Source organism: Dermacentor variabilis, chromosome 1 (genome assembly GCF_050947875.1).
Source record: "Dermacentor variabilis isolate Ectoservices chromosome 1, ASM5094787v1, whole genome shotgun sequence".
Taxonomy (NCBI): Eukaryota; Metazoa; Arthropoda; class Arachnida; order Ixodida; family Ixodidae; genus Dermacentor; species Dermacentor variabilis.
The window spans coordinates 96,647,476-96,670,086 of NC_134568.1; the positions used below are offsets into that span (position 1 = coordinate 96,647,476).

Genomic DNA, 22,611 nt, shown 5'->3' on the forward strand with positions numbered 1-22,611 from the left:
AAAACCACATCGTGGATTATTACTTGTAATGCTTCCATAAGCTTGTGCACAAACATTACCTGGACACAATGCGGTCGAGGCCATTGATTCCCAAAGAATGCGGTCGGCTTGCGAATGAACACATAATAGAAATGTATCTGGGGAGAGGCATATATGCTCAGTAATGTTCGGACTGTCAGAATACAAAACCGAGCTTGAGGAGAAGGGAAGTGTGTTTTATGATAAACGATGTTATTTGCTACAAATTTTGGAAGGCCAAAAACGTGATGCCTCGCGTTCTAATAGAAGAGGGCGTAATTTGTAAGCAGATCCGCCAGAGTATAACACGCAACCAAACTCCAAAATGAGACGGACATACATACAATAAATCAAAAGATTCACTCTACGCATTCCGACACGACTGCTGCTGACTCTTCGTAACAAGCCGACCGCACGTGCTCCTTAAGATACGACATATAGTCTCTGCATTGTGACTGCATATTCACGAAAAAAGCAGTTTCATCTTTTCGATGTCTACTATCGCAAGAGGTGCTGATTGTTTGTACCCCGAATCCCTCCTCTTCTTTCATAGTGACCCATGGATATAGTGACCACATTCTTTCCATCTCTCTTCTTCATCTCTTGGTTCTATGTATAGCACTGTGATGTAGTCTTTCTGCTGGTGCATGGACTGTAGTTGACAACGCAGGGTGTGTGGAATTTTGTTGACCTGATATTAAAAAAAAGCGCCAATATGATGCGTTGAAGCAGCTTACTCCGCGCAGTGGCGCCGCCGCCGAACGATGAGCGACAGAGAAAAAGAAAAGCGGCCTGCAAATCGATCGCGCCGCGGCAAAGGCGCTAGTGAACGAGGTCCGCGTGGTAGCAAGCAGTTTCGTATTTCTGGGTTGTGAGAAATAAAAAAAAGGTGAAAAATAAAACCGTAGTCTCGTCCAATGGTATGCATTCTGAAACACGGCACGCAGTTAGAAACGCATAACGCTCCGCTAAATGCGCACACAGTATCGTAGCCGTAAAATCTTGACGAGTCGCGAAAGCTCTCTCAGAACTGCGCTCTGCAAAAGTTGGCCCGTGGGTTGCTTTATTCCGCTGGATTTCGCGAGATCCAGCGCCATCTCTTGTCCGTCAAAGGACAATACGGGCTTCTCGCGATTTCAAAAATTGTAAAATGAAAAGAATTGAACAAAGACGCAACACTCCGCATTTTAACATTGTTTTCTATTATGCATCGTGGTGCACACGTCCACCCTTCTGTGGGTGCTCTTCCATGTTTTCAGATACTTCCTTGAGGGCATCAGTTACTGGACAAGACATTGCGGCTAGTGTAAATGAACGGTCGGTGCTCCAATTTTAATAGAGTGAAACGGTCACGAAACAATTGACACAAGCAGGCGATCCAGCCACTTTACGAATAGAACACCGTCTATAGCATTTCGCGCCCATCGACGCCGCTCCGAATAGCTCTGATGTATGTGGGATTTCAAGCCAACGGCAGATGGCGCTGCGGTCTGCTTCGACTTTAGGGAGCGAGTACATCTTCGAGCGAATGCGCGACCCGATGGGGAGTCCTCCCATTCTGCGACACGTGAGTGAAAAACACTGTCGCGGCTCGGTCTGTCCTCAAGATGGCTGCTGCGTGGTTGCCATGGCAGTCTCGGTTCGCCGCCACTGCACGAGATAAATCATTAGCTGCTGCGACAACGTAAACAGGAAGACGCAGTCGGCCGGACATGTCATCGAGCGAATATTCAGAAGGCGACAGCCTAAGGTACGTCCGCGCGAAGGAGAGGCCGCGGAATGCTTTCGCGAACAAGGGCGGAAAGGGTTCATCGGGCGGTGCGCTCATCTAGTGCGTCTCGGTGGGGCGAGGGCGGGGCGAGCACGTACACTCCACTCGGCTCTCATTTTTTTTTTAATCGCGAGCATTCGCAGAGGAGCCCTGGTCGTGCACTTGTCACAGTGGTTTGTCTGCGGCTGAACACGCCCCTGCCAGGAGTTGACAGGTAGCCTGTGTTGTTCCAAAAGCACTGTGTTTACCTGAATGAATTAGAAGCAACACATCTCAAGACAGAAAGCAAATAAAACAAACGGCTTTTTTTTTTTGCTTTCAACGTTTCGAAACTGCTGCGAGGTGCTTCGTAAATGCTTCAACATTGACTGCTTGAGGTTCTGCTTTAGAGGCGAAACAATGCCGCTCATGAAGCCTACAACATAACACTGACGCAGCAAGAACCTAGCTGATCGTGGAAAGATCTAGCTAGTGCTCATCGTGGCTACTTTATGTAAGCAATGTGTCAGTCACTGAAAGTCAGCTGGAGTGAGAAAACCGGAGGACGAGACAACAGTGACTTAGCAAGCGCGTTCTGTGGTGCAGGTGATATTGGTGATTGGCGTTCTCCAGGAGTGACAACTTGGCTGATTTCTTTACTAATTACCCAAATGATCCAGTGTGAACCCACACGGCGAACGTTAGGTGTAGCGTAACCCTCAACATCTACGCATCGGCAACAACAAACTACATGCGACCACAAACTTCTGGAAACACAACAAATTTTATGACCCAAGAGCCCTGCGAGCTTTCATAAACGCAGACTTTAGTCCATCTCAAGAATGACAGCAGCGAAGCGCCCCAACCTTCTCCTCTGCCCTACAATATAACATGAAAAATATATATCGCAGGATGAACCTCTTACAGTGCAAGTGTGCGTAGGCCTGTAAGAGCATAAATAAATAAATAAATAAATAAATAAATAAATAAATAAATAAATAAATAAATAAATAAATAAATAAATAACATTGCTCGAGACACAGTTATTCGAAATCCGCTACTGTAACCAAAAAAATCAGATGAGCTCTAGTTGCGGTCGCTCGATTGCCGGACTGTCTCACCCTGACGCTCTTCTTTTTTTTCCTTCTTTCTTTTTGCCTACGTGAAACGCTGAGCGAAATTTTCGCGGTTTTCTAATGGTGAACAAGAATGAACGCTTGGGATTGACGGAAACTGACTTTCATATTTCTCTGTTTTCGTAACGACCATCCCTTTTTCGCGATGCTGCAGGTGCGCTTAGAAGAAAGGCGCTTGCCTCGTCCTTTAGCGCCCGAGTATAACATTTACGCGTGCCGCTGTCCTGACTTCAAAGTTATGTTCGTGCTTACAGGTGCACGTGCATGCTGCGAACTGCGATTACATGTCCTAATTTACCTTGAAACAACTGTTTCAAGTGCTTCACGAAGTTTTCACAACCATTTCTTGTGCTTACGAAATTGCTACGCTTCCTACGTGCAGAGCGTAAGAATCAACATCGCGAAGACATTTAAAGAAAAGGAAATGAGCTTGACGTATCAGGATCTGTAGGGGTGCGCTATTTGTTCAGTACATCTTGAAGATAAAATATACATTTCTCACGTTAAGTCGCACCTGTTTAAACTTACCAAAGACAGCGAGAGAGAGCGGAAAGGCACTGAGGTCAGTTAGCGGTTCATTACCTTGCGCGCGTGAAAGCGAAATATGGTACAAGTATACAAAGAGAAAGAAATGGGAAGAATGAAATTGGGCACCGTATATTATCACCAAAAATGAAAGATTCCATCATATCCTGTCACTTGTGGGCCCATGGAGAGCAGGAAACAAAGTAGTGCACTAGCAGCATTTAGCGTCCGTCCTCAATTGTTATTGTGAGTTCCGATGGTGAACAATTTTCCAGACTGTCACAAACAGTACACACAACACTTATAATACTCCGCGCTTAAAACTTGCGACTTGGCTCGTCATTCCACATTCTTTATGGGCAGCATTAAGTGACTCGAAATGTTGACTTCGCTGCTAATTTGACCAACCATCATTCGTTTGCTTTGGCCAGTCTGCAACTTGTCCCTGCCTTTTTTTTTTCTCCCTCCTTTCTTTCTAGACCAAGTTTCATGCGTGCGACTCTTGTCTAACTCGCTTGTTGCATCTCGCAGCCGCAGCGACGAGTCCCTGTCGGCAGAAGACGATGGTGAGGATATCATGTACCAGCTGTCCGTGTTCTGGCCCTACCCAAAGGGTCCTGACGCTTCGCTGAGAAAGGGCCCCAGCCTCGCAAACCTCTCGTGAGTGTGCATTGATAACTGTGTCCATCAGGGGCGTAGCCAGGAGGGGGATGTGGAGCCCACCGTGCAGGCATGTGCCTCCGCCCCCCCTCTTGAAATTTTTGTGTACCAGGCCGGATACCTGGCATAAAACGACGTGGGACAATATCCGCTTATACCCCTCCTCCCCCCCCCCCCCCCGCTTCTCCTCAGGTCAAGCGCGTGCCTTCGCCTCCCCCTCCCCTTCATTCGAAAATAATTTTGGGCTCCGTCAGGGCCTTCCATGTCCCGTCAGTAACACCGCAACGCAAATCAAAGCACCGAAACACGCACTAGCAATTGCATCTGTTCTAATGTTCCTCCTTTTGTGTTTTTCGGCCCATAAGGGCTCCGTTGTTGTTTTGTTTACAATAAAATTTAGCTGAGTGAACTTCTGTGTTGTCTTAAATTGTTAGTTCACCGTAGCAATGGAGAGTTGCCTTTTATACACGCAGCGCGTTGTTGTAGCATATGAAATTAGCAGCTACTTTGCATGCTCCACCCCATCTCTTACACAGTCACACTCGCCCGTCAGTTTTTTTCATTTTATTTTAGAATACTTTTGATCTTGCAGGCGTATCTCGATTGTGTGCGTGCTGCTCTTGCTCCAACTCTTTTCGTGGTTCGCGTATTTTCTTCGGTTCTGAGCGGAGACACCAGCTAATAATGTACCCAATAGTAGAGCATGTACTACATTGTGTCACTTAAAAGGCGGCGCCAGAAAAGGTTAAAAATTCATACAGACGAAACGACCCGTCATATGCTTTGCACACTGTTATTGAATTATGTCACCAGTAGGGTCTATTGAAGAGAGCAATTTTCAATAATAATTAATATCTCTAATCAGCAGATCCTATCAGAATATGGCTGGACTGGCTCTATGGTAAGCAATGCTTATTATCTTTTCAGTGCATGTAATGCAGGTTCACAACTAAAATTATGGTCATTTATACGCAGACCAACCTATAAATGCAAACCAACCCACGACCTTTGTTGGGACCAAAATTCAATGGCACCAAAATTGATGGTTGAACCCACCACCATTGGTCGGAGTCGAACCAACGACCTTTGGTGAGAAACAACAAGTAATAGGAAGTAACAACGCATTCGAGTGAGAATGTCAAGTAATGCAATGAATGTCCCGTGAGCGCGCAGGCTTTCGCCTTCATCCTCTTTGGCGTATGCTAAAGTGACAGACATCTCCCACTCCGCGTTCGCTCTTTCATCTTTCGTTGTGCTCGTTCGCTCCGTTACGCCGCCGCCGACGTTCGAGGCAGGGATGCGCGCTTAGAGCTGCGCTCTAAAACAAGAGGAGCGGCCCCAACACGAAGCCTTGCGACACGCCAGACGTAACAGCCACATCATCCGAACAACTCCTCATTCAAAACAATTCTTCTTCAACGTACTCACTTAACAAGAATGCGTTAGAGCCTGCACATTAATATGAGCAGTTACGCGTTCGTATGACCACTAATCTCAGCTGGTCAACCTATATCGACATTACTAACAATTCAAATCGAATTTTGGTTTATTTGCTCCGCTACTTTTATAATGCACCATCTTCTCTCAAGTAACTACTATAGAAAACTAAAACACGGACAAAATTAGAATATTCCGAAATAAGGTCAATTCCATTGATCTTATTACCTAATTAGAATTTCTGCAAATTGCTCCACTCGATTTATATGTTGAACTTATGATCGAATCGCTACTTCACCCGTAAATAGAACTAACCTTGAACTTCCACCTCTTAAGTGATATCTACATCGAAATATATATGGCATTGTATTTATCGCCTTTAAACAGTAGGCATCAAATTTAGTCACATTATCCTTTATACGCTCTTTTCTGCCTCGCACATTCCTTCAATGGAATCGCCTTCACACAGAAATACTAAACAATACTAATAATCGCTAGTTTCACAGAACATTAACTAGAGTACGTTGTGTAACCTGAATTTGTTAATTACTGACTACGTTCCATTTAAAATTTTTGCAATAGCAGACAATACTGCATAAGTGTAAAGCTGTCTTCCTGGTGCGCACTGAATTTTTTTCCCATTTACCATCAAGTAAGATCGTGTGATTAGAAAGTTACATTTTACTCATTGCATTATTTTCTTAGCCTGCTTAACCCCCTGCCTTCTGTAAGGCATTACAGCCCTTATGGCGTAAATGAATGAATGAATTAATTACTTAATTGTAATAAGTGTTTATTGAATGAGGGATGGTCACTTACGACGCTGCATACAACGTGTGAATTCTTTAAAGCAACATAGTTATACACTACAAAGTTAAACTCAAAGTTTTCGCTTCCAAATTAACCAACCACTTATCACTCTCAGCCGCTTATTTGTCGGTGCATGAAAGTCGCTCGTCCTCATTACTGAAATGAATACCTGTTGAACCAGCTTTTGAAACTTACATGGCAACTGCTGATTATCTCTGAAAATAAATTGCTTATTTATTTTTGGACTCATGCGTTAAAATAATTTAAAATATGTGCGTTGTTTTATAAACGCAGTATATGAATTGCGCCGCGAATAGACAAAGCTGGACAATATATTTGACATTTTCATTTCATGCATATTGCCAGAAAGTTCATGCGAACAAACATTTGTGAAATAGTACATTCTCAAGTGCCCACTGCATTTTCCCTAGATGTGGAGAAACCAGTTTAACGTTGAAATGATTCACAAATCGACTTAGTTTTGTTTCGACCATATATATGACGAAAAAAAAATGTGCATGACCAGGGAGAGAGAGACAGAAGGTGAGCAAAGACTTTACTGTGCAGCCAATGTACGGGCGTTTCTTTGCATTTCGCCCCCATCGAGATGCGGCCGCTGCGGTCGGGATTCCATCCCGCGACCTCGGGCTTAGTAGCGTCATAGCCACAACGCCACCATGGCAGGTGAAACTGTAGTATCATCTAAACATCATATTTGCGCACTTGAACAGATAAGAAATTGCAATGAATCGCACGCATCGACGTTTACCTTGCGAGTATTGTGAAGTACAGTTTCAGTTTCCTTTTTTGCAATTTATGATCTATGATAGTTGATGTGACTCTGACTTCAATTTACTGTATTACGTATAGGCTACTCACAGCACAAACTATATTTTATGTCATAATACTGAATGCAGGTAGCAGAGTGTGGCTCATCAACACATCGGGATAATAAGGTGCAATTTGCGGATAAATTTCTCGCCATGGGTATTATGGGAGCCCCTTCCTCGTAAATGTTTCTTGTTTCAGAGCCTGTGTGCTCAAAGCGATCTGATAGTCCGCGATTTCTGTGCAGCCACCGAAGTGACTGTGAAAAACTTTCGGTGTCCGAGCGTTCTCTATGGTCTAAGCCTTTCGAAGTCATGCGCCAGAAATAAACACAAAGAACGCACTCATCCTGCTCGTCCCACCACCCGAAAGGCCGCAAGCATCAGGTCGTATTGGAATCGCCCTTTCTGCGAGTTAGTCGCGTCCTTGAGAAAAGAAACCGGGGAGTGACAAGTTAGTCTTGGACGACGGGCTGCCGCTCTTATCATTATCACAGATGACGACTCGCGCCAACGCACCGGGCATTGTCGTCAAGCTGTGATGGCTCTTTCTTTAGAAACGGTCTTTTGTTCCGCGACCCACCGTATACGACATCGGGACATATTTAGAAATATAAGGGTCCGGCGGTGGTACCCAGGAGAAATCTATGTCTGAGAAAGATTGACTTATATACAGCCACTTTATTTTAGAAATGATGACAACCTTGTAACACACACGTAACTTCAGGTACAGTGTTTTCCCCCCATGACATTACAGAAGGTTAGTAAGTCCCAATATTATTAAACATAACTTTTTATCGGAGACACTCTCAGATGAGTCATATACAGTAAGGAGCTCTGCAATGTCCACCGTGACTTCACATATGTACCTTGGGTACTTCATGTAATAATCCCGGTCAGCCTACTCGCATACACAGCATTACTAATCACATTACCCATGGCCTTGGCTACAGCACAAGATACAACCGCGTACCTTTTCTGACTGCTAAAAAATTGGTATGCAGAAGACAAGCCAAAGTTGGAATATGAATGAGCAGTATGGAATTAGTATGGAATATTCAACCATACAGGAAGTGATCATTTTTGTATTCCGAAATTTTTAAGAAATCGCCTGTTGCAGACATAATTCCAGTCATTGAACTGGGTTATTCGGGGAGGCGGACATTACTTGCACGAGAAATTGAAACATATATTCAACTAATGAACAAAAACTCACTGTTTACCCTCTTAATTAATTTCTTTGCGCCAAATGTGACAATTTACGAATTGTAGCCGGTGAGCTTTCAAGGCGTACCCACTTGGAATAACTTTCCAGAAAGACGGCGGTTTTGATATATGCGGCATCAAACTCGCCGTGAAGATGCAATGTAGTTCCTCTTATTTCTTAACAACGTGCTTTCCTACGCAATTACGGAAGATTTGCACCAGTCATTATATCAAGTTGCTATGACCTGACTCAGCGATAGAGTTAGTCGTCAAGAACTGAATATCAGAATGCTATAGCAACTGGGGTGATTGCAGCTAAGGACAAAGTCTTTTTGCGCCATCTTGTGGGCATAACTCAAAAAGAATCTGCGGTCGGGATCATCCTCTCTTTTACACGACAGGCTACATTAACACGCCCCCGTGTCTTCTCGCCCAATTTTCAACACTCCTCTGCGTTCGTCGTGGCAAAAATATATGAAGACCTTTAGTATTTCTGAAATTTCGTGAAGTTAGTTCGCATGATAAGACACGTGCGCTGCAATGAGGATAGAACTTTTAAGTTCCGATCGTACCGGCTCGTATGAGCCGGTACCAAGTAGCCCCAATTACCGGCCGTAACAAGGAACAGAGGAGAATGTTACAAGGAAATTCTTTTTTGTACGAAGTAATGGTCAAAGATGCGTAAATAAACTTCCAAATTTTGCTCACAACAATTACTGATTTATTTTGTGTGCCTCCCTCACTGCACGCACAGTTCGGCTTCCACATGACCGAACACCCGCCCCTGCCTCCGAAAAAAATGGGAACGCTAGAACTCTGGCAAGTAATATGAGTTTAATATCCACACCTGCCTGTTCAAGGCGTAATATGAAGTGCAACAGGTACGAAAACTTAAACGATATGCTTGGAGAGCTGTGCAGTGATTATAAGAATATTGAACAACTTTGTAGCCGTTAGAAGGAAATGAACAACGGCGTTATTCAAAACTTGCGCTGCAAAGGATAACGACATATTCTAAAACAGTGAGAGGATCTGGAAGAGGCCTGCCACTCCCACTAAAAGCGAACGGGTGCTAGATAAATTAAGCGGACACATGTAATGGCAAGCTTGGGCCTCTATAGATTTGGGTTACGCGCCTAAGTAAGAACAAAGGAAGAAACAAGCTTGTTACAACTGATGTAACTTTAATCCGACAACTACAACAGAAGGGAAAGTTCTGTATCTGCTAATTTTCAACACTGTGGATCAGCAAGAAACTGAACGCCAGTTAGATAAATTTTGCTGATAGCTACTGAGAGGAATACTTAGGCAACCTATACATGACTGATTTGAAAACGTGCAGACGTCTTTAGAAAAATGTCGCGGTTGTTTTGCCCAAAGCGCGAAGCATTGACAGCGATAGCGAACGCATTATTACTTGCGCTGAGACTCGCGCTGTTTCGCGCAAGTAATTTTCAGAAAACTTTAGCAGCGATGCCTGCACGATTATGAATATGTGCTCAGGAACTGTGGCATGTAGTCACTGTGGGGGTCCTGTTAAGGATCGAGGAATTGGAGGGGCCTTCAATTTAAATTACATCTATGAAACTTAGACGGCGAGATTCAAGAATGTAACTTTTCATCGCCAAGTAAGCATTGCAATTATTGTGCATTATCGTTGGCATAACTTCATGATGACAATCATTAAGGGGGTGGAAGGTTGTTACCACAACAACGGCTTATAACAACGCTGATGGCATCGCTGCGAAAATGTGCAGTATCAAAATAATGACTTCCTCAGCCACACGTAACTCGGTCCGCTTACAAACTGCAATAAATACAAGTTTAGCAATTCTTGGCATTCATTTCTGTTGCGCAGATAGCAATGCTTGCTCTGAAATTCCGCAGTTTGGTTCAAACGTTCTCGCACATGTAAGTTGAACTACATATTTCGCATAGAACCGCAGCAAATCTCATGTACAGCGCAGCAGAAGACGCCAGAAAAAAACTTATTTTCTCTACGTAGTCTCTTAATGTAAAAGCATCCTCCGCACCCCCTCCATTTCCTTCTTTTAGTAAATTGTAATTTTTGTTAGTCGGTAAATATGCACGGCAGCATTCTAAATGCTTAAATTGCGAGTGCAGTTGTTGTACTATGCGTGCACGGTGCGATCGTCGCGTAGGAAATAACGATTTGGCTTACTGTGAGATGCATGCTATTCCAGCCAGCCTACACGCACTTCTATTGGAAGTGAAAAGGACAGAAAAATAAGGCAGTATCTTAGTTCTTGGCAGCTTGAGCCGATGTAAAGCAATATACAGAAAGGCCGTCTGTTTTTTAAGATTTTTAACTGCAAAACATGCTTTCACGCTCCTAAATAGCTCCCTGTAGTGCTCGCGTTTGCAATGACGAGAAATAGTGAGCCATTTAACACGAGTAGAGCATGTTTGCGACTCTCTCATCTGAGAACACACGGAATGTGGACACACTAAGGCGTCTGACCGTTTACCAAAAAAAGTACCGCCCAAGCACTCCTTACAGATGGTTAACCAGTCAAGCTAAAACGTGCGGCCCCGGTGTTTATCACCGAGCTGATCGCGACGCTTCATTAAACTACGGCTGGGTAGGCTGCCGGATCCTCGGTACGCAGTTGCTGCTTGCGCTCGGCTGCACGAGCCTGTTCTTGTGCCTGGGCTGCAGCATCGGCACAGTGTAGACGAACTCGATCCCGGTTCTGCTCGCGGCGTTGCTGATCGAAAGTTGCCTGCTCCTCAGGTGTACGTGTGATGTGTGACCTACCAATTTCGGAACCGAAGAGAAACTGCTGCGCGCGCGCTCGGCAGCGACGGATAGCAACGATGTCACTACTGGCGCAGCCAATCGCGCGTCTCTCTCTTTCTTCTTCTTTTTCTTTTTCGTGCATGCACATGGGGTTGCGCCGGAGGAGTTTTCGGCGTACACGCGACAGACGGACGGGCGGACGAATCGACTAGCCATATACAGCTCCGCTGTAAAAATAGCCAGAAATATGCATGTTAAACAGTAATTTCCAGAACATGAATTCGTAAGCACGGTCGGCAAAGCTCTAAAACATGTAATGACCTCTAAATTGCGCTCATATGTCAAAACGACCTGGCTTGGATATGCAGTGACATGTGCGCAATGCGGATAGGCAACCGAATAAGCAACCAGATTTGTGCCATGTGCCCTAGCTCAAATCCGGTTATTGAGTCTACCTTTGAATCCCTACAACCCCTGCTGCGGCTTCTCCTCAGCAATAATATCCTTGCAGGAAAGTGTTATTGCGGCCATTCTTCATACATTTACAACTTGTGTTGTGGCTTCTCCTCAATGATTGTAAGCGTCCAAAAACGTGTAATTTCGGTCATAGATATAGGTTCGCCAGAGAAAACAATAAAGTCCACTTGGAACTTCGTCTAACGCTTCAGAAAAATTGAGACCATCCGTTACACCAGATTTCACACATTGTAGACTCATTTGAATGCATATTTTATTTTCCAGAACGCCTGTTGAAAAACGGGACAGTTGCATATCGCGCATTGCCGGTGACGTGTAATAATAACTGCCCACGGCGAGCGAGGTATACTGGCGGCATTTATTGCAATACTTGAACCAGCAAAGATAAAGGATAGATTTGTGGACAAATGCGGAAAAGGCTAAGGTTACTTTCAATAGCCTGGCGAGAGAACAAGAGTTGGTGTTAATCAGTGAGCGTGCAGGAGTGTACTTATCTTGATCAAGTAGCAGGGGACCCGGATCACGAGAAATTTTCCATGCGAAAAAAGATTGGAGCGCACACGGCATGCATTCTCAAGCGACGAACGACAACTTACCGTTAACGTTGAAAAAAAAAAGTAAATAATGGGTGCATTCCATGAGAGCTAAACTATAGCGCTTGAACTTATAGGAAAACAGTTAAGAAACTGAGGACCGTGCAACGAACGACGGAACAAAAAGTGGTTAGTTACTGTAACGTTAAGAGGCAGGAAGAGACGACAAACGGGTGTAGCTGGTGTTCCAGTTGAAATTAAGAGGTAGAGGTGGGGAGGTAGGCAAGTAATGTAGAGCAGGTTATCTATCAGAATAACAGTATTAGATCACTATTAGAGTAACCTCGCAGTGTTAGAGTAATAGTGTTAGGTTCCAAGAGAAGGGAAACGCATCCGAGGTCGGTAGATAATTAGGTGTTGTGAAAAAAATAGGAAATTTGCAGTCATAATGAACAAGACGCATTGTTGGGCTAGTCGGTTCATTATAGCGGCAAACGGCGCCAGAGAGCACGACGGGCAAGAAAAGGACACGGGGACGATCACAGGGCACCTCTTGATCGTAGCAGTATCTTTTTTCTTGTCCGTCCTGTTCTATGATGCCGTTTACTGCATAGAAGGTAGACGCAACACAGCCCTATGTAATTTGTGATCGCTTGAGGAGGCCTTCCTCCTTCAGTAAACTTAAAAATGAGTCGACGTTGATAACAATGAGTGTGGCGGTGACGATTACAGAAGAGCCAACGGAGCCATGCAATCACCTTCGCCTTGGCCCGGATGAGTTAATTTAAGTTTGGCTACAAGCAAGAAAAATAAGGTGATATGATGGGCTCGATTTTTTGTTTGTTGCAGCCATGTGAAGAAAACAGACAGTGATGGGAGAGGAAACATAGGGGGAATTATGTTTAATTGAAATTTGGCTAGTTTTCATCGCCCAGAAAAAGGTGGACGAGGACAATTTCAGCGTTTTGGTCGCGCTGAACACCACATGAAGGCTGCTGCGCACCGTGCACGTGTACCTTCCCGTCTCCATGCCGTCTCACTAGTTATCATTATCCATCCCAAACGCTTTCGCTCCCCTTCGCTCTTTCCCAGTGTAGAGTAGCAGCCTGTAGAGCGCACCTGCTCAGGTTGACCTCTCTGTCTTAATTGCCTGTCAATAAAACGTCTCCGTAGCGAACACAAGAGGTCGGCGTCGGAGTCTTCAGCACACACAAATGCAGGCTACCGTGCGCGTCGCTCCGCACCGCGGTCATGATGCATGGCTTAGAATTCGCATCTTGGTGGAGAAAGTCGTGGCACCACATCTAGGGTATGGATTTTACGCCACGTGAGACAGTTCTCAAAGAAACCCCTGCAGATGGAGTTATATTTGAAGCTGATTATCAGCGTGCCACTTTACAGGGCTCGTTCAACGACTTGATTTTTGCATTCCAAATTAAGCTATCGTGTTAACGTCCCAAACTCAACCCACAGGCTATTAGTGACGCCGTAGTGGAGTCTCCGCATTAATTTTGACTGCCTGGGTCCTCCAGAGGGCACCCGAAGCACCTAATTGGATATATTCATCGCCGAATTTCAACGCTCAATTCAGGCAACACCGAAATCGAGCGCACTGCATGGGAGCGCAGAAAAGGCGACCTCGCTATCATATCAGACGGACACACTCCATGACGAAAAGCTCGACGAAGTCTGAAACTGAACGTCGCGGCCGGTCGCGGCGAGTACTGTAGGGCGCGTTTTGCCTGGCAAGTATTACCGGCACGTGCCGGTGCGTATCAGTATGAGCCGCGAAGTGTCGTAATTCTAACTTCGTCACACACTTTGTCACGCGGCGTTTCCGTCTGGCGAGCAGCGGAGCGCGCTCGGTTTTGATACTGCCTGGATTGAGCGCTGGAATTCGATTATTGATGCAAAAGCATCAAATGGCCCATCGAGCGAAAATACCGGCGTCTGTAGCAGCAAAACGGCACCTAAATTCCCATTGGCTGCGACGCCACATCCCGTGCGCGCCTCGGCGGAGCAGAGCGGGCGAACGGGAACACCTGCTGCCGCGCTAGGTGTTGCGTGAGGGGACAGGGCATTTGGGTGGAAGTGCACCGGCCTTGTGATATATCTAGGAGGCGTTGGCCAAGCGTCTCAACACGCTCGCTTGCCCGCGAGGAGTTCAGAACTCGAAGGACCGCTCAGTGGCGTTCAATCGGACATTAATTCCTTCGTATTCACAAGTAATAAGTGCTAAGGTGTCCTCGGATTTTTTAAAATTATCTCGAATTAGGTAAACTTTCCGAGATTTCTTTTAAAAAATAGGTGCATTAGAATGTAACTACCTCTCAATTTCGATTAATAAACTGCCCTTAAGACACTAAAATAGTTATTTAAAATATGTTTTCTAACTGCTCTTCTGAAACTCACGTTATAAGCGGCAAAATACGTCCGCCTCCCCAACAAACTGCTCTGCAAGAATGCTGCGTTCGCTACGCTAACATATATTTTACGAAAAAAGAACTGTATATGCGTTGGCATTACGCCGCACCTCTTAGAGGTCCCGGATCCATGATATAAACCTGTCGTATATGTGTGTATGGTAATGATGGCGCATTAAAAAGAACGCCATGAATAATTTTGCAAGACCACCGACATGAGCATGTTAAAGAACCTAACGCAAAATAAACTTTAATGAAATTTTGTGGTTTACGTATCAAAATTACGATATGCTTATGAGGAACGTCGTAGTTTTTTTTACCCAATGCACGTTATACAAGGTCGTTTTTTCATTTCGCCCCCATCGAAATGCGGCGCCGCCGTGACCAAGACACAATAAATTGTAACTGGGGTCAATTTCTGAAGGCATTTTAGCGGCGAGCAGGTTGATGACTTCATTTTAAAAGGCAGACGTAAATACACGGACATAACAAAGACGAAAAAGACAACATAAACCCTATGGTGTGTTTTTTGTCTCTCATGTGTTTATGTTTTTTGCCCCTGCATTTTGAAATCACGAATTCTTATCCAACCTTCCAGCTTTCTATGGTAAATTTATTGCGACAAGAATTATATCCAGGCGATTTTCGCCGTCGGCGTCGCCGTGATGTTCCGTATAGTCTAGGTGCGATCAGATGCTATCGCGCCCCGCTAACTGTATGCTGTAGATGCGATGGGAACTGTGCGAAGGTGAGTCAGAAAGGATGGCGGCTCTTTGCGGGCCCAATATCGGAGGTCACGTGGGAAAGCACGCAAAAGTCGAGGGGTGGGGAAGTGAGCGCCCGGTACCATGATAAAGCACGCGTCTTCTCCTATAGGCCGGCCGTGCGCACTCTCTCTTAGAGCTAATCTCCGGCGAGTGCAAAAATGGGGCGAGCCGAGATGGTTGGTGGCTGTCTTCGCGCGCACCTAGTGCTAAATGTCGGAGAATCTCGAGTTTCGGAGACGCGTTGAAGAACATTTATGCTGCACGGATTGAGCAACAGAAAGCTGGATCAAGAATTTTTCAGGATGGTCTGCAATTCTGTCATTGACACTTTTGCTCCGAATATAATATTTGAGAAGTTGAATAATTAACACCTAATCATGTAATTATGCGAAATACAAAAAATAGTCCGACTTGCTCCAAGTGTCGACAAACGACACTGCCTACGTGGACTTTGTTACGTCTCAACACCACCAAGGGTGTTAATTGAACGTTTGCCACGTGTCAAACCACCGCACCTCCTAACCAGACGTCAGCGCGGCGTGGGCAACGAGCAACGAACCAGGCGTCGCCGGATGACTTCTTTCTTCCACAAGTTCCAAACCAGTTTCTTCGAGGCGGAGTTACTGCGGGTTATGAATAGCATGGGCATGGTATTGCAACGAAGTCGACGACGGTGATTTGCTGCTGGAGAGTCTTCAGATTCGCTAGACGACTCGCATAGGGAAGACAACGGGATTAAAAGCAGATACCTTCCGAGAGTGAGGACAGAGGGTCCTGATGTGAACTGAGACGTTTAACTTGCTCCTGCATGGAGTGGGCTTCCGCACTGGAGCCGTGTAACTAAGCTGATAAACCGTGCACATTTTCCTTCATTTTCTACAACGTCGTAGTCGATCGGCTTGATGGATTCCGTGTCCTGAACGCCACCCTAGCCGCAACAACTTACATATTTTTAAAGTTTGGCGCAAGTTACATGGCTACATGGCATATACTCTGAACAAGGCCGCGCCACGGCCGAAATGTTACTAAAGACACTTTTTCGTACGTGTGCTAAATATTTCGTTCTGCTCCACGAAAACGAGATCCATAGCCATTTTTCTTTATCACACACACACACGACAAAGTTTTTGGAAGACGTGTTTACTTAACGTTATCAGCCGGTGGACCAGTCGAAAACGTTAACACGTCTTACTTCCGAAAAGTTTGTCATCGTCTCTTTCCTGCATATGTTATGTCGGGTCCTGCGTGCTGAACTTTGAAGAAACCCCCTATACATATATATACAGGGTATCCTATAATTAGTTGGACCAAGATTTTTTTAGAACCCAAGAGCTATCGTACCGACTGCATAGTACCGGCAGTCGTATGTACTTAGATCCAGTATTTTTTCATCTCAAAGTATTAATTAGTTAATTGCTTTTAATTAGTGAACTTTTTTATTATTGCTTGAATCGCAAATATAATTACAATGTAGTAGGGCACCTTAAATAACCTCCGAATCAAGCATTTACAAATGTTTCGATCGTGATCGCAGCGGCGCGCGCCGCTCGGAAAACTGGTATTCGCAAAGGAGGCTTGGTGGGCTTGCTCACGCGATGGGCGCCGCGCCGTTTCTGGCCCAAAATCACCGCACGAGACGGTCATTCGAGGGATCACCCGACGTTTGTGCGCAGGCGCGAGTACGAGCGGGTATGAGAGAGAAAATCGGGGGCTTTTGCTCCTTGAATATCTATCGCTGTAGGTTGCCTTATAGGCACTACGGCGGAGAACTTTCTTTGCGCGTTTGGTACGTGTTTGTTCCTAGGCTCGGTCGAGTACGCTCCGACGCTGGCTGCCCGCGCGGTGAGGCAGGTGGGCACGGACGCCCCATTTGGTGATCGCTGTGTCTGGAAGTACGTCGGACAGACTTTCTCGCGCCTGCGGCGCTAGTGCTGAGTCAGTCATGCCGGATTAAACCTGTCTTGCCCTTTACGACGCTCTACCTTAAACCAAAAGCCAAAAGATCATTCGATGTCTCTATCGACGGTCAAAGTATACCTTGTGTCAGGACGCACCGATTCTTAGGCATAATATTCGATCGTGACCTCTGCTGGAGTCCTCATGTGGCCTACCTGAAGAAGCGCCTGACGGATGTTTTTAATGTGTTCAACTTTCTTGGAGGAAAAGCCTGGAGTACGTCAGTACATGCAAAGACGCAACTATACAGGACGCTCTTTCTCAGGCATTTGCGATACGACTTGCCCGTGATGACAAACACCTGCAGAACGAATATCCGTACACTCGAAAGCGTCCAGGCCCAGGCACTTCGAGTGTGTTTTGGATTGCCGCGATGCACGGCAACAGCTGAAACAATTGCGATTGCACACGACTACTCAGCCAAGACTCATATAGTCATGAAAGCGCTCAGGGCACACGTAAGACACCTTGCTCGAGCCCCTGCCCATCATCTAGCCTCACTGCCAGAGAATCAACCACGTGCCTCCTTTTGTCAGACAATCCTGTCCTATGGTGCATACCTTCCATCAGATTATACAGCTCCAGCGAGAGTTCCATTTCTGCTATGGTGCTTGGCTCAAGCAAAAGTTCGATTATAATGAGTTCCAACGCGGCTGCCCCTGCCGGGGCCATAGCTGCCTTGGCGTGTTTTCTACACCATGAACCAAGAGCGCCAAGCGACTAGCTCTTCCGAGGCCCATGTTTTAAACGGGCGTGCAAAGGGCCTTCGGCCAATTCACCGCTCTGTTTCGATGGAGCATTTATCTACCCCAACGTCATTTTCCAACGAGCAGAAGACGCAATCGGCGACGGAAAGACGCCCGAGGTGGATACCGCGGGAGTGACCGCCGATCCCATCGTCGCCAATTTTCCCTCCCAACAACGAGAGGCAGACACTCCGATTGGGAAAAGGATGGAGGACGATGCTACCCCGAACATTTACGACGACAAAACTGACGACGACAAAGGTGGCTGTTGGAAGACAGCCATACATAAGCGACGCATCCGTCAAACGCACGCTAAGACGCAACCCTCCGACAACATCTTGGGCATTCCGGACGCCTCCCAGCCTACCGTACGCAAGCGCAGTCGGAATCAGAACCTGCCTCAACTTCCTTTGCACGACGAAAAGATAATTCTGCGGCCTCACGGAGGACTTTGCCTCGATAAGTGGACGCGCCCGGAACTCGCCAGTGCTCTATGGAGTGCAGCCGGCTTGACCACCGACGATCGTCAGGACATCATATTCCGACGGCGGCCTCAGCAGAACTTGGCAATGATCAGCACACCCCAGTCACACGTAGCCGACGCATTGTACAAGGTGAGGGAGCTGAACCTTGGTCAGCGGGTCTCTCCCATCACAACATATTTTGCGGCCCCAGACAACTCATGCAAGGGAATTGTTCCTGGTCTTTTGCCCGGTACACCGTCTTCCAAGCTAGTGGATGAGCTTTTGGCTCCTGGAACTTAAATACTTCAAGCACGAATGATGGGTCAAACCAACGTTGCGTTGGTAACATTTGAAGGACTTAAAGTTCCTCGCTACGTGCATTTCTATGGTGCAGAACTCCGCTGCTACCCCCATCGACCCCGCCAACTGGTCTGCAAGATATGTCACAAGCTCGGCCATTGGGCTGATTACTGTCCTACGTCGCACGTGCTCATTTGCGCGACGTGCGGGACTGACAACCCCACCCCGTCACATCCGTGCACCCCACACTGCAGATCCTGTGGCAGGACCCACCCTACAGCGGATCCAAACTGCCCGCGGCGTGCTAGGCAGACACTGAACAAAGCTTGGGTGCGGAAAGCTCTCGAGAAAGAGCAGCGTGAACGCCAACCCTCCAGCGACCCTACCACAACCACAGATACGGCGGAGACCCGAACGTCGCGCGCCCCAACGAAGGAGACCAGACAAGACCGGTCGGAGACCCAATCGAGATCCCGTCGCAAGTTCCGGACCCGCTCCAAGTCTCGGTCCCGATCCCGCGAGGCATCGGTGCGTCTCCCAGAGAAGCGCCCTCTTTCCCCATCTTCCAAACAACCCTACAAGAAGGCCCTGCAGACCAACGCCCCAGCCAAGGTGACCCTGGTCCCTTCAGGGGTGCAGTGGACTCCGGAGAAGAAAACAGCAATGGAGGCGCCTCGGGAGGTAGGTCGGGCGGAGGGTCCCCCACAGCTCGCTCCGCCCCGTAAATCTCTCCCTACCCCTTCCCCTATTACCAATTCGTTATCAAATCCCGATCCTCTAATAGAAATAGCCCGCCTACGTCGTGACATGGAGGCGCGCTGTGAGCACCTACAAAAACAAATGGACGTGCTGGTGGCAGACATGAGCACTAGTATGCAGGCGGCTCTGGACAGGATAGAACGCCAAATGGAGGCCCTTCAAATAGGGATTACGGAGCAAGTGAAATCATGTATAGAGTGCACTTTCGCACGCATGCAAGTTCCTGAGCTTAGCGGTAACAACGAAAGCGCGCTTTCCGACCAAGGCTCTCGGCCGCAACCTTCAAATGTGGGCACCCGGCGCCCGCATCCCTATGCACGACCGCCTGCTTCCTCTCGCGATGATGATGGCGCCGCGTAACGCGGAGCAATTAGTGGTGTGGCAGTGGAATTGTAGGGGATTCCGCCGAAAACGAGGTTCCCTACAGCAGTATATCGCCACATCCACGAACCCTCCCGATGTCATCCTCTTACAGGAAGTCAATTGCACCCCTTCTTTATCCGGCTACAGCACGCTCTCGGGTGTCTCTCCTCTTGTGGGAGTCTTAGTTTCGAAACATGTTACATGTCGCATGCATACCACTAACATTGACATTCCTCACCAAATATTGGAAATAATTACGCAAGGTAAACGCAGCGAGAGTCTGTTTATACTCAATGCATACAGTTCCCCCCGTTCGCGAACGCACTGTTTTCAGCACCTACTAACAGAATTTGGTAGGTTTGGACGGGTTTGTGTGGTGGCCGGCGACTTTAACGCTCCGCATACTGCATGGGATTACGTTAAATCGCAGGCTAAGGGGGCCCGCGTATGGAATGCCATCTGTAACATGAGATACACAGTGCTTACCGACCCAGAGCACCCCACTCGGATAGGCAACAGCGTATCTCGTGACACCTGCCCTGGCCTTACCTTCGTGCGCAATACTCGCCCAGTTGTTGCGCACGGGCCTTTAGAGGAGCGTCTTGGTAGTGACCACTACATTGTGGCGACCACCTTGTCATTACGGGGTGCGCGCAGGCCCGAGCGATATGTGCGTATAACGGATTGGGCGAAATTCAGGGAACGTCACCAGTACCCACCTGAGCGCCAAGGGTACGAACGCTGGCTTGACTCTCTCGCACAAGATCTAGAGGCCACCACGAGCACACTGCACACCACAACCGAGACACCAGACATAGACCCGCATTTACTTCATATTTGGAACGCCCGCAGAGGGTTGACACGACGATGGAAACGACAACGCCTCAACCGCTAACTTAGGAAACGTATAGATCAAATTACACGGGAATCTCAGGAGTATGCAGAGATCCTTGCGATGAATAACTGGTGAGGATTTTGCGATCGCCTCTCAGGCACATTGAGCACAGCAAAAACGTGGTCGATTCTTCCCTCACTCACAGATCCCACCACAACAAAGGGAAAAACATTTCAACAGCTGCACATCCTAATGCACGAGTACAGGGACGATGTCTCGACACTCCTCAGAGAGCTAGAGAAGCATTTCATACACTCAGGCCCGCCGCCGCAGTACCCTGACTATCCTTATGTAGGCGAGACGAACGAATTGCTCGATGCAGACATCACATCTGACGAGGTGCGGGTGGTCTTACAAGACCTACGCCGCAACACGGCACCGGGAGCCGACCACATCCGCTTCGCCACCCTTCGTAACCTCAGTGACGCGGATATTAACCACCTCACCCATATCTTCAGTGATTGCTGGCGCAAGGGCATGCTTCCCCAAGCATGGCGACACGCCGACATCACACTGATCCCCAAACCGGGCAAGCCTGTTAAGGTTGAAAACTTACGACCCATCTCCCTAACATCCTGCATTGGTAAGCTCATGGAGCATGTACTCTTGCGGCCGTCTGCAGCCCTTCCTCGAAGAAAAATAATTCTTTTCTAACTCTCAATTCGGATATCGGGCTCATCTGCCTGCCAAAGATGTGCGTTTACAATTGCGGGAGGAAGTCATAGGACCTCCGTCGTCCGCCCAAACGAGAGCACTCATCGCCTTAGACCTAAAAGGGGCATTCGATAATGTTGAACATGACCTCATCCTTCGCAATGTTACACATTCACACTGTGGAATTCGTATGTACAACTATATCCGCGCATTTCTTCGAGATCGCACAGCCACCGTAGGAATGGGACCGCATCGATCCGGTACGATTCGCCTTGTAGGACGTGGGACACCCCAGGGCTCAGTTCTTTCCTCTACTCTATTCAATATCGCGCTCGCAGGGCTCCCCCGGCTACTCGACCAGATCCCTGATGTCGCCCACGCTATTTACGCGGGCGACATTACTATCTTGTCGACACACGGTTGCGACGGAGCCATCCAAGACCGACTGCAGCAAGCAGTCGATACAGTTTCCGAGTACGCGAGAAAATGCGGCTTAAGATGCGCTCCGGAAAAGTCGGAGCTCATAATCATTCGTCCCCGGAGCCGTTCCTCTACTCCCCCTATCACTGTGCACGTGGATGGCACACCGATACCACAGGTTAATCGTGCTCGTATCCTCGGCCTACACGTCCAAGCAGATGGCACGTCAAACTACACTGTTTCCCTTCTATCCAGACAGACTGAGCATATTCTGGCCATGATCCGGAGGGTCTCCAACAGGCGCTCGGGCCTTCGAGAAGAGGACCTGCTGCGCTTGGTGGAGGCATGCGTGATCAGCCGCCTTACATACCATCTCCCATTTCAGCGGTTGACCCAAGCGCAACAACTTCGCATAGACGCAATGATTCGCAAAGCGACGAAGCTGGCCCATGGCCTCCCGAATTATACTTCCACACGCTGTCTCCTTAACTTAGGGACACGTAACACACTAGGCGAGCTGCTAGAGGCATATTGGGTTAGCCATCGCCAGCGCCTCCTACTCACTCCTACTGGCCGCCATCTTCTCACACGGCTAGGATACTCTGTCCCACCCCGTGAGCCTGAAACCCGTCCAACGATCTTGTCGTCAGCGATACGCCAAGCACTAAGTATTCATCCATTGCCACGTAATATGCACCCCGAGCATGACAAAGGGCGGCGCAAA

At 47.3% G+C, this 22,611-nt stretch overlaps 1 protein-coding gene across 1 annotated transcript in view; it reads left to right on the forward strand.

The window, feature by feature from the left end:
• Positions 1–1,597: 1,597 nt before the first annotated feature.
• The window catches only part of LOC142581334 (uncharacterized), a 54,867-nt gene continuing 33,853 nt past the window's right edge, over positions 1,598–22,611 (forward strand). The window contains exons 1-2 of the mRNA XM_075691203.1: positions 1,598–1,768; positions 3,961–4,089. Coding sequence (XP_075547318.1) covers positions 1,731–1,768; positions 3,961–4,089 — 167 coding nt within the window. The 5' untranslated portion in view covers positions 1,598–1,730. The remainder of the gene's footprint in view (positions 1,769–3,960; positions 4,090–22,611) is intronic.